The 12,668-nt window shown below is 35.1% G+C and overlaps 2 protein-coding genes across 2 annotated transcripts; both read left to right on the top strand.

Moving 5' to 3' along the window:
- The first annotated feature begins 1,881 nt into the window (after positions 1 to 1,881).
- On the top strand, positions 1,882 to 7,998 carry LOC122292297 (putative phospholipid:diacylglycerol acyltransferase 2). Its single transcript, XM_043100554.1, has 6 exons — positions 1,882 to 2,991; positions 3,114 to 3,336; positions 3,912 to 4,195; positions 4,686 to 5,019; positions 6,420 to 6,685; positions 7,096 to 7,998. Exons 1-6 carry the CDS (start codon positions 2,519 to 2,521, stop codon positions 7,577 to 7,579), a joined length of 2,064 nt encoding a protein of 687 aa, XP_042956488.1. The 5' UTR covers positions 1,882 to 2,518; the 3' UTR covers positions 7,580 to 7,998.
- A 1,329-nt stretch (positions 7,999 to 9,327) lies between these two features.
- On the top strand, positions 9,328 to 11,163 carry LOC122292298 (GDSL esterase/lipase At5g22810-like). Its single transcript, XM_043100555.1, has 5 exons — positions 9,328 to 9,752; positions 9,852 to 9,982; positions 10,116 to 10,349; positions 10,450 to 10,699; positions 10,809 to 11,163. The coding sequence occupies exons 1-5, from the start codon at positions 9,512 to 9,514 to the stop codon at positions 11,000 to 11,002; spliced, it is 1,050 nt and encodes a 349-aa protein (XP_042956489.1). The 5' UTR covers positions 9,328 to 9,511; the 3' UTR covers positions 11,003 to 11,163.
- The last annotated feature ends 1,505 nt before the right edge of the window (positions 11,164 to 12,668 follow it).

Here is a 12,668-nt window from a genome sequence, read left to right on the forward strand (position 1 = left end):
CCGAAGTTGACGCAATCATATCCCCCATTCCTAAAACAACGTGCCGTCTCAAATCTCTACTTTTTCTTCCATTTTCGTTTTTACTATAGAGAGCAGGAATCTGAAAAAGGCCTTCCAACTCTCTCAGATATCATCACTGAGAGAGAATTGCAGCAAGGGACCTGACACAAGGCTATAGCTCCTACATAACGTCCAAAATTTAGATGGGAAAGGCCAAAGTTCGCCAAAATGCAGCTGAATTAGATATAACAAATTACAAATTAACGTGATATAGAACAACACGATTATCTATCCCTTCTATTTGCTTTGATATTCAACTTTAAGAATTTTCTAAACGAGAGCTACACATTTTTCCTATTTGATTGCAAAGATAGCATGATGTGGAGAGGAAGACAAACCACTCTACATGATTTTAAATGTTTTTTTTTTTAATTTAAATCATTAACTTATAAAATAACTTAAACACTGCATTATCAATTGATATAATTGGAGGTGATAAAATTTAAAGATTAATGATATATGTTCTTATAATTTTACTTTTATTTTTTAAGTACTTACAATTTTTTATTTATAATTTTATATACAAGTTTTATTATATCATTTTTTTAAATTTAAATCTTAAATTTTAAATTTTCATAATATTAATAGCTGATACATCAGCACGTGTTGTTAGGAATAGTACAATATGTCAATATACGATTACATCGGTGTGTTTTTTGAACAAGCATATTTAAAGTAATACGGCCAAAAGTTTGGAGCCGTGTGTCCTTTCACTAATGATAAATGCTTTCCACTTTTTTCATTTCTATATTAGTTGGTTTTTGGAAGTATAGGTTATGAATTTATTAATTTAAAAAATAGGGAGTTTATTTTTTTGGTCTTCTAATTAACATGCGATGAATTCATAAAGCTAAGATATTTTACTTTTTAACTAATAAAAAACCTAAAATGATCACATTTTGTTAAGATATTATTATCAAGTCACATTATTTATTTTTCTTCTATTTTAATAAAAAAAAAATATATATATTTTTTTATAAAAGGAATGAGGGTTTCCAACCTATGTTTTCTATTTAGAAAATCAAGTCATATGCCATCAGACCATCAGATTTTTAACTAAAAAAAAAAAAAAAATTAATACGAGTACTAATTCACAGTCATCGAAAATTTAATAACAAACAAGCATTATATGAAACATTTTAGTGTAAGTGTGTGATGGAATTTTAAAAACATTATTATTATTATTATTATTATTTGGATTTTTGAAATCAAGGAAATTTAGAGTTTTATTTTCATAAATGAGTAAACGAATTGGAAAATACTAGTATGTTGCCTGAGTTTACTGTCTAGTTTACTTTTTTATTTTAATTGCTCATATATTAAATTTTTTTATTTAATAATTAAATAAGTGACTTTTAGTATATTAATATATATTTTTTATTTTTTAAAAATATATAAATATGTTAAAAAAATAAAAATAAAAACTGAATTTGTACTAGGTAGCACGCTTAGCATAATAGCATTAATCAAACGATAATGAAAAGTTAAAGATTATTTAATATCTTAATAATTATTTTTATTTATAGTGCATTTAGGTTTTTTTATTTTTTTTTGGGTACTATCCAAATTTTTGGTTTGCAAAATAAGATTCGGAGTACATAGAGACAAATTTGGGAATTTGTATTTTTCGTAACGTGTGCTTTATTCCCCATGATTTGGGGTGCACTCACCCATGCCCATGCCACCTTTGGATTCTCCGGTTCTCGCAACGGTAAACGTAGACGTCTCTCTCAAAGTCTCACCTGCACTTTCCAAAGTTACTGATCTCCATTCCCAAACAAAAAAACGCAGCCCATCTCTGGAATTTACCATTACCATTTCCTTCTTGAGCGCAACCCAGCCTAGGATTTTCTACTTAATTCTTCGAGTTCTTCCCTGTACTCATCACACTGGTCGCCCTGTTGTTTTGTCCCGAAAGATCCCGAAAGATGTGCGTGTATGTGTAAAAGAAAGATTGGACGGGCATCCACATGAAAGCCAAAGCATTATGTGGAAACGTCTACGGTGGTGACAGCTGATAAAGGTCTGCATGTAAAGGCCAAGACAAGTGTCTTTGTGAAAAACCCAGCAATGTTTAGGTGTGCACACACTATTAAATCTTTCATCCAACACATCAATTTGCTCGAAAACCAATTTTCTCTCTCAGTATGGTGGTTGTAGAAGGAGATGGCGAAATAACTTTCGCTTTCTCTTTCTCTTCTTGTTTTTCCTTTCAATTTTTTGTTTCTGAGGCTCATCCACAGACACCATACCCATTAGCTTCTCCTTTTTCTCCACAACGTGGCTTAGCTTTGTAACGGCTTTCTCAAGCCCATAACCACTTCCTGCAATATAATTCAACTCTCCCCCTCCCACCCTCCCCAATGCATCACTACATTTCACACACTTCCTTGTAATCCTTTAATGGGTTGTCTTGTTCGTGTTCGTAGTGGTGAACTATAAGTTGTTTTGGTATTTTATGGCTTCCATTCTTCGGTTTCGCAAGCTATGCTATTTGGAGCCTGTGAGGTGCTCTTCATTGGGTTTTCAATCACATGTGACCCCTAAAGTTGGTAAGAAAGATGACGGTATTGTTCCCAAGGTTAAGACTGTAGTAGTGGAGAAGAAGAGGGATCAGCAGAAGAGGAACAAGAGGCAACCCAACGAATGGAGGTGCATAGATTACTGTTGTTGGATGATTGGATGTATGTGTACAACTTGGTGGCTTCTCTTATTTCTGTACCACTGTTTGCCAGCTACATGGCCTGGCTTTCAGGTACCTGAATCGCCTGGAACGAGGCTTAAGCGCGAAGGCTTAACCGCGCTTCACCCTGTAGTTCTGGTGCCCGGCATTGTCACTGGTGGGCTAGAGCTTTGGGAAGGCAGGCCTTGCTCTGAGGGTCTGTTTAGAAAGCGGCTTTGGGCTGGGAGTTTTTCCGAAATCTTTAAGAGGTTGCATTTCATTATCGAATTAAATAATATAAGATTGCATCATAGATTTTGGAAGTTTATGCTTTTTGGGAATCTTTTGAGAATGAAGTTGTGAACTTATCTGGAATTGGGTTCCACTGCAGGCCTTTGTGTTGGTTGGAGCACCTATCATTGAACCATGAGACCGGACTTGACCCGCCCGGCATTCGGGTCCGGGCGGTTCCAGGGCTGGTTTCAGCCGACTATTTTGCTCCTGGTTATTTTGTTTGGGCTGTCTTGATAGAGAATTTGGCGAAAGTAGGCTATGAGGGAAAGAATTTGCATATGGCTGCCTATGATTGGAGGCTGTCTTTCCAAAATACAGAGGTCTATATAAGTTCCCTCTGTTCTTTCGTTATGCTTTTTTTTCCTACCATTTTACCGACCCAAAACACTTCATTCCTGAGAGTAGAGTAGTTGTGGCATTCATGATATGGAAAAATAAGAGTACCTTTCTTAATTTTAATATGAAGCCATGTTTCAGTGGAATAGCTACATTTCCTCAACATTAATAAGGCAAAGCTTTCAGGGACCAATAAATTTGGTTCTGATGTAGCAGAAATGAATGAGAGTTATTCTGTTAACATTAACATATGGAAAACTCAATTTTAGGGACTCCGATAACCTGTGTTAGTTTGTTTAACTAGGAACTCCAATCATAAGCACGTTTCTTATGGCTACACTTGTTACTCCTCCAAATTTACATAAATGGAATCCATGTTTTAAAACTCCGTAGGAAAGGCAATGGATCATTCCATTACCTTATTATCTCCAAGCACGCCTTGCTATATTTTTTTCCTCTGTGTATATTGCTCTTAGCTTTCATAGCCATTTATTACCAAGTAAAAACGGAAAGATTAAAGCTGAGTTTCACTGACATATTTTTAATTGGGGAAAAGCAGATCCGGGACCAAGCTCTTAGTAGATTGAAGAGTAAAATTGAGCTTATGTATCTAATCAATGGCTATAAGAAAGTGGTAGTGGTACCCCATTCTATGGGGGTTATATATTTTCTCCATTTCCTGAAATGGGTAGAATCACCTCCTCCTACGGGAGGTGGTGGAGGTTCAGGTTGGTGTGCCAAGCACATTAAAGCAATCATGAATATTGGTCCAGCATTTCTTGGTGTTCCAAAGGCAGTTAGTAATATATTTTCATCTGAGGCCAAAGACATCGCATTTATCAGGTTCGTCTTTGCACTCTTTCCCCTCAGTTGTCATTTTTTGTATTGGAAATTGACTACAATAATAGATTCTCAGCAGTTCTTATAATGTAAAGTCATGGGAGTGATTAACCATGTAGATTTACTATGAGGTTTGTGATCTATATAAACCGCATTATTAAAGTTGATGTAAACTCCATCATTCCCTTGAAGGAATGGATATTCTCAAGTTTATATGAAGACACAACACGATTCCACTCTATTGATTATGGCCACATATACAGCATAAAAGAGGATGTGTATACAGCAAAACATAGTTTCAATAGTTAATAAATATAGCAGATTAAAAAAAAATTTCAAGCTGAAATCTTTCGGAATTGAAGTAAAACTCATGAAAATTGCAATATAAATAGAAAAAGTGTGCAAATTGCTTCCATATAATGTCCATGCAATCAGTAAGAAAATTTTCAATCTGTTATAGTTTGAATTGGACTTGACTCTTTATCCCTTGCAGATCTTTTGCTCCGGGTCTTTTAGATTCAGAGATTCTTGGTCTTCAGACCTTAGAACATATCATGCGGGTTTCTCGAACTTGGGACTCCATTGTTTCATTGTTGCCCAAAGGCGGTGAAACAATCTGGGGTAACTTGGATTGGTCTGCTGAGGAAGGGCATGGTTTTAGTTTTGCGGAAAAAGGACAGGCCTCCATGAGTGGCAACAATTTGAACAATAGTAATGGAAGGAGAAGTCTCCAAGTGAAGGATCCTGTTAAATATGGACGAATTATTTCCTTTGGAAAGGTAGCATCACAATTACCTTCTTCACAGTTATCTACTCTTGATTCAAAGGTACCATTCTCTCTTTTTCTTTTTTTCTTTTTAATTGATTTTTTTAAAAATTTTTTTATTTCAGATTTTCTGTTGAATTAACTTTAATACTAAGTACAATACAGTATTTCTTGAGCTTGTAAGGTGAGGAAATATAGTAGGATGTTCGATGATATTACCAACTTGTATTCTATTCTAGCCTTTTTGCATTTTCTATTTGGATGTGAGGGTAGGTCTTAGTCCTGCTGTCTGAAGCAGATTTGCTTTCTCGGTTTCTCTCGGTTTCAGAGGACATAAGTTGTTCACCTTTTTCATTAAGCTTTAGATTGTTACTTCCATTACTGAGGCTTTAATGCATATTTTTCTTATTTTGGTAGCATTTACATAGCCAGTTTCTCCTTCTTATCATGTGTTAGAATAACAGACTTCAAGATCTTAACTAGTGAGAGATGCTCAAACTTATGAATACTTGTGTAGAACACAACAATAGCGTAAATGTATGAATACTTGTGTAGAACACAACAATAGCGAGTCGGTTTCCACGTAATGTTCAGGAAATGTTTTAATATCTCCTCTTTTCTTGACAACCTCTGCCTCCCCTCATCGTTTTGGAAGTACTTCTAGAATTTAGAAGTGATTAAATTGAACACTAATGAGAATCTTTGACAAATTTGTGGTCTAGCAGTTGCATAGTATCCAAATCCTATGGTTAAAATAAATCATTCTGCCTTGTGTTTGCATCAAAAGACATCCTTGAGGGACAACCTCAATCTAATTTGAGTGTAATAATCTCCTGGTTGGGTAATTCCTACCGTATGCCTTTTGTGTAATTGGGTTGCCCCCCTCTCTGTGCTGTGTAAGGTTGCCTTATATAAAAAAAAGTTTGTGTAATAATCCTTGGAGGTTGTCGTTATTCATATTTTGTTCTTGGCATTGTATTTTCTTTTCAGTTAATGATTTCTTTACACATTGTATATGTGAATTTCCTAATTTACCTATACCTGATTATTACTGCTTATATATCTGAAATCAGCTGAAAATCTCTTTATTCATCGTGCACTGACTTGTCGAAAAATTTTCACCTCTGAAATTCCAGTTTGTAAAGAAAGGAGGGCAGCATATCATTTCATGACATTTCAAATGGCTATATGCGTGCGTCAAGCATGTCTTGGATAACAAAATGGGCAGAAAGTTTCATTTACCCCAAAGCAAATAAAAATAGAATACATTTCTTGCTAAATTAAACTTACACATTGAGAAGTTCTAAACCATTCCCCCCCCCTCCCTCTTCTCTCTTAAATTATGGTGACTATGGATAATCCCAATTTAATACCCTCGTTGTTGGATCCTCAATCAAAAAGTATTATTGTAATTTTCTTCCTTATGTTAGCATAAATATGAGGCTAACGGTTCATCAACAGGAATTTCCACCCACAAATACCTCAACTAATTTCAACTCATCATGTGGAGAGGTGTGGACAGAGTATGATGAGATGAGCAGGGAAAGGATCAGGAAAATTGCAGAAAATAAGGCTTACACAGCTAGAACTCTTTTTGATCTACTCCGCTCTGTGGCTCCAAAAATGATGCAACGTGCTGAGGCTCACTTCGCTCATGGGATCTCCGAGAATCTTGATGATCCTAAATATGACCATTACAAATACTGGTCCAACCCACTGGAGACCAGGTGAGTATGATCATCCTTGAAATAGTTCTACTTCAGAAAAGTGTTTTGAGTAATGCATGCCTTTTTGCACTGAACATACACAATCCATATTTGGCATATGCAATCGATCCATCAACTATTTTTATCTTAACTAGACCATATTGTTTCAGATTTATGTAATTCTATGGTTAATAATATTCACATTCTTGACTTAATATTTCTCCTCCTCTCTCTTCTTCCCTTCCAACACCACCTTTTTCTCCCCTTAAAAAACTATCGACAAATCTTTTTGTTCTTTAGTAACTTTGTTATTTTGTTATCCTTTTCTCAATCAAGTGGAGCACAAAACTCGGTAAAACTACGGTTAGTATTACATTATTTTTGGTTTCATAAACTTGGCCAATGGCGTGTAATTTTTATATTTGCTTCAGGCTACCTGATGCTCCTGATATGGAGATATACTGTTTATATGGTGTTGGGATCCCGACTGAAAGAGCATATGTGTACAAATCATCACCCTCTGAAAAGTGCAAGAACATTCCTTTCCGGATTGATAGCTCAGCAGAGGGAGAGGAGGGCAGCTGCTTGAAAAGTGGAGTGTATTTTGTGGATGGTGATGAAAGCGTGCCTGTTCTTAGTGCTGGTTTCATGTGTGCCAAAGGCTGGAGAGGAAGAACCCGGTTCAACCCATCTGGCATGGCAACACACATAAGGGAGTACAGGCACAAGCCTCCGGCTAGTCTACTTGAGGGGAGGGGTATGGAGAGTGGTGCACACGTTGACATCATGGGCAATGTTGCTTTGATTGAAGATGTTTTACGAGTTGCTGCTGGTGCCACTGGCGCAGAGATTGGAGGAGACAAGATTTACTCAGACATCTTAAGAATGTCTGAGAGAATAAATATTCGGCTGTGATTATATTGGATTTCGGAATTAGAAGTGCTGCTCACAAGGCACAGAGTGGTTACTAACAATACAATGGTGTTGCAGGACTGAGAACTCCTTGACAACTGCTATCAACTGTCATGCTGCCATCAGGGTCTGTGGGGGGCATTGCTTTGAGGGAAAAACAACTGTTGGCTTGAGGGATATATACATGGGAAAAGGGAAACGATTAACCCTAGCAATCCAAGCAATTCAGTTAGTTTCTCTTAAACTCATTCATGTGAATAATGTGAGGTTAGAATGGGTGCTGAATTGTGGTGGTTAGCATACATGGGCTGTCCATTCCTGTTCAAGGAGTAATTTTCTGTCTGTGTGATCAACTAATAAAAGAACTTTTACCCTTTTCCTTCTTTTTCTGATGGAATAATACCATAGTAGTAATTTTGATACCTTTGTGGTTACTTGATATCTATTATCTCTATAATTTTTTAAGCATTCTCTTTGTATAATTTTATTTTTTTGACTTGTATCAATCCTTTATTTGCTAAAAAGATCTTTCATTGTATTGTCTTTGATACCATTATAAATCTACTCCATTTTTTGACAGTTTAAGATTCAAAGAAACTCAAAGATGAAAGGCTCCTTACAATTTATGATTACTAATTCAATAGATATATATATGTGTGTGTGTGTGTATATTTTTTTTTCCATATAGTGGTTATTGATTTTTCATTATTTGCATCTTTGACTTTCCTACCCTTATCTCTTCTACCATTTTATTTTTACTTTTTCAATAAAGAAAAAAAAAATCATTGGTCGTATAATATAATTTTTCTTAACTACCAAAAAAGAGTTTGACTTGGTCGTATTATTGAAGACACTATATCTACACATTTGGCACAGTGATCATAACCAAACACATCAATAATTGAAATATGGCTTTGTTCAGTGATCTTCAATATTTGTTATCATCAATGAAATGTACAACTTCAAGTTTGTGAACAGCCTCTTGTATTCATGTCATTCAATTGGCAGAGGAAGCTTTAGAGAGTTTGATACCCCCACCAAACCTCACGTGGTAAGAATAGTATAATAGAGCACGAAATCACAGTAAAACATTACCCATAAGAAAAGGTAATCAAAGTCCATAATTCAGGTGCCCCTTTTTGCAAAGAATTTCATTGCCCAAATCAAAGTCTCTGAAATTGCTGCTTGTAAAATGGAGCTCAATTAATTGGGGTCCTTTTTTTCTGCCATTTAAATAGATAGAGGTGCTTAAACACGAGAGGTTTTAATACTCTGGTTTGGATAGTGATTGGAGAGCTGCTGTAGAAGTACACAAGGGCACGCAATACAAAGTACAAAGGTTTATTTTGGGTTAAAAATTATTGGGAGGGTGTCATTGAAGCTTGGACAGCTCAAACATACTTCATCACGCGATACATTTTGATGTCAAAAACAAGAAAAACACAAAGCTTAGAAAAATTGCCATAGATCTAAACAGGAAATTAAAAGGGAAGGAAGTCGAGTAGAATCAGGCAAAAAGAAGTTTTGAGAGGGTGATGGTTAACTTGGTACCTAACCTATCATTTAACCATTTATGTCTTTTTTATTCAATTCTACTATGAAATTTCTGAAACAAGAGGATTGCAATCAATTTGTAACTTTGACACGGAAGGATTTTCTACACCCATTTATAAAAAACTGTGATCGTCAACCGACCATATGTGTTGGCTTGGAGATTAGTGTCTTTTTTATTTAAGATCATTAAGGCTAAATGGTCCAAGGGGCGTACGTAAAGGAATACTTTAAGAGAACGATACGCTATTCTCTCCAATGAGTACTTTAAGCATCCATCTTCAAGCGCTATATAAATTTGGATTTGCCTAACAATCCATCTTCAAATCTTCCTCTATGCATATCTCTTAGCAAGAAACTCACTGCTTAAAACAGACTATAATCATGGGCTTTTCAAGTACTTCTGTCTTGGCTTTCTTCCTTCTGGTTTTGGTGCTCTTTGTGGCAAATGGGCAGCCCCTGGTTCCTGCAATGTTCCTATTTGGGGACTCCATTGTTGATGTGGGTAACAACAACCACATTGACACCATTATAAAGTCAAACTTCCCTCCCTATGGAAGAGACTTCGCAAACCATGAACCAACCGGGAGGTTCTGCAATGGAAAGCTTGCCACAGACTTCACTGGTACATGACATGACATGATTCTTCTCCTTAACATCAATGTCTTCATGTTCGGGTTCTCTCATGGAGTTCACATTTCTTTTGTGTTTACTTAAATGGCAGCTGAAGTCATAGGCTTCACTTCTTATCCACCAGCTTATCTTAGTGGAAGAGCCAGAGGAGCCAACCTCTTGATTGGTGCCAACTTCGCCTCAGCTTCTTCTGGTTACTATGATGATACAGCCAATCTATATGTATATAGACTACTGATAAGATTTATTCATTTATTTATCTCAATAGACCTCATCCGTTCATTTGCATATCAAGATACATCCAGTGATTTTTTTTGCTATGAAATGATATGAGTTGTGGATTTTGGTGGCATAGGATGCGATCCCATTGAGTCGGCAGCTGGAGTACTACAGGGAGTACCAGAATAAGTTGGTCAAAGTTGCAGGAAGATCAAATGCTTCATCAATAATATCTGATGCAATCTACCTTGTTAGTGCTGGGAGCAGCGATTTTCTTCAGAACTATTACATTAATCCGCTTCTCTACTTGCACTTTACCCTTGATCAGTTCTCAGACATTCTTCTGCAATCCTTCACAAATTTCATTAAGGTTCCTCCTCATATGTTTATCATTGTTTTTTTGTCCCAAGCATCAATAAATTAACAAAGTCCTTTTGATTTCACTGCTCCGAACAAACATTTTGTGACAGAAACTATATGCATTGGGAGCAAGGAGAATTGGAGTAACGACATTGCCACCAATGGGATGCTTGCCAGCGGCTATGACAACATTTGATAGCAACGAGTGTGTACAAAGGTTGAACAAAGGTGCAGTTTCCTTCAATTACAAGCTCAATGCCACATCTCAGGGGCTCCAAAATAACCTCCCTGGCCTCAAATTGGTGCTCTTTGACATTTACCAACCTCTCTACGAACTTGTCACAAACACCACAAAACATGGTATGCCAACATCTACAGAAAAAAGGACAAAAAAAAAAAAAAATTCTATTTACGAGTCTGTTCACATGTCGGAACATGCCATGTGAACTAATTTCTTGTGTGTTTACAGGGTTTTTTGAGGCAAGGAAGGCATGCTGTGGAACAGGGTTGCTAGAAACCTCAATACTATGCAATCAGGAATCGGTAGGGACGTGTGCAAATGCATCAGAGTACGTATTCTGGGACAGTTTCCATCCCTCGGAGGCCGCAAACAGCTTTTTATCTGATAGCTTGATTTCAAGTGGCCTTTCTCTGATCTTCTAATCCAATATTGGCAACTACATCTGCTTCGATCTTCTTCACCTGATCTGGGAGAGTTTGGTTTATTGTTGTTATGTTTCTTTTGGTTTTATTTGCGATGTGGATAGAAAAAATGTGCTATATTTATGTGATTATGAATAATCCCTTTGAATTATAAGAAGAAATCAGAGAATTTACATTTTACAATTCAGAATTACCACCAATTTTCAATTTATGTCCCAAGTTGTCAACATTGGTAATTGGCAATTGACGGTTTAAATTATCAAATTTTTTGTATCTGAGTAGTGATTTCAATGAATCTTAAACGATGGTATAAATAATTAAACACGGGGACACAAAATATTCACCTATTTTCTCAACTAAACAAAATGAAAAATAACCAAAAATATTTTCTCTGATTTTCTTGGAGACCAAACAAATTTAACACTCAGCAAATAAAAAATCAAAGCATAGAATATGTGAAAAAAATGAAAACAGAAAAAATTAAATGATAGAAAAATAAATTGAAATGAGAGTTGAACATTAATGTGATACAAAAAGAGCAAGGGCTTGGAGATAATAATGCGAGTAATATTAAGTATAAGTTTTAAATAGATAAATTTCGTATAAATTTTTTTTAAAATAATAGTCTCACTCAAATATTTTTTTAATATTTTTTTCATAATAGAGTCTATTCTTTAAAAAGAAAAAAACCTATGCCAGATTCAAATAATTTATCTGATAATATTGATCGAAATATTAACTTTTTAAATAATTATTTAAATATACGACGTCCATGAAATTCTTCGAAAAATAAAAACTTGGGTTGTTGCCTCTCTACGGAAATAATTGGATTTAATTCCAGGATTACATGAACTCAATTTCATAAAAAAGAAATGCACAAACTCGTACACCCCTCCATGGCGGATGAGCGGTCTGAGGTGTTGGCGGCTCCAATCGCCATCACTTGCGGAGTGGAATCGCTGATCCCTTCGCCTTTATGAAAAGCTCTTTTGCCAGTCGCTTCCCTTCGCCTCCATGGCCATGGTTCTCGGAATCCGAGAGTCGAAAGTATGGTGGACGGTGGACCCTCATGGGTTTTGACAAGGACTTGATTAAACTGAAGACTGGTGGCAGAAAAAAACGCCATGTTCAATTGGCATCGGAAGTTGTGAACTTTTGCTCAATTGGCAGCTAGAGAGTTTAGCATTTATAGCATTGTTAATAGATTAGTATATATAAGAGAGAATTTTGATAAAATAAGATAAATTTAAATTTTTACTATTTTATTTATATAAGTTTTTATATTAAAATAACTATTTTTTTATGATATAATAATAAAATAATATAAGATTTATTTGACTTTAGTTATTCATATCAAAAGTTCACATTGGATATCTATTTATTTATTATATAGTAATAAGTAATTAATAATTTTAAAAATATTTAATTTTTTTAATTATTAATTTATTTTATTTTATCATTTTTAATTATTAATTTATTTTATTTTATCACATTTTACTATTTAATTTAAAAAAACTTATGGAAGTTTGTAGATGTAGATGGAGAGAAGAGAGTGTTATAAAAAAAATAATAAAATAAGTATTTAGTATATGTACAGTAGATATCAAATTTGATATTTTCTTTACAATTATTGTAGTTAAAAGCTATAAAATTTGCTAATGGCTAA

This window comes from Carya illinoinensis, chromosome 13 (assembly GCF_018687715.1).
Source record: "Carya illinoinensis cultivar Pawnee chromosome 13, C.illinoinensisPawnee_v1, whole genome shotgun sequence".
NCBI classification, from domain to species: Eukaryota; Viridiplantae; Streptophyta; class Magnoliopsida; order Fagales; family Juglandaceae; genus Carya; species Carya illinoinensis.

Coding starts and splice junctions, on each gene's coding strand:
- LOC122292297 (XM_043100554.1), top strand. CDS start 2,519: ATGGCTTCCATTCTTCGGTTTCGCAAGCTATGCTATTTGGAGCCTGTG. Junction 2,992..3,113: donor TTTTCCGAAATCTTTAAGAG/GTTGCATTTCAT, acceptor GTTCCACTGCAG/GCCTTTGTGTTGGTTGGAGC. Junction 5,020..6,419: donor TATCTACTCTTGATTCAAAG/GTACCATTCTCT, acceptor GTTCATCAACAG/GAATTTCCACCCACAAATAC.
- LOC122292298 (XM_043100555.1), top strand. CDS start 9,512: ATGGGCTTTTCAAGTACTTCTGTCTTGGCTTTCTTCCTTCTGGTTTTG. Junction 9,983..10,115: donor ATGATACAGCCAATCTATAT/GTATATAGACTA, acceptor TTGGTGGCATAG/GATGCGATCCCATTGAGTCG. Junction 10,350..10,449: donor CCTTCACAAATTTCATTAAG/GTTCCTCCTCAT, acceptor ATTTTGTGACAG/AAACTATATGCATTGGGAGC.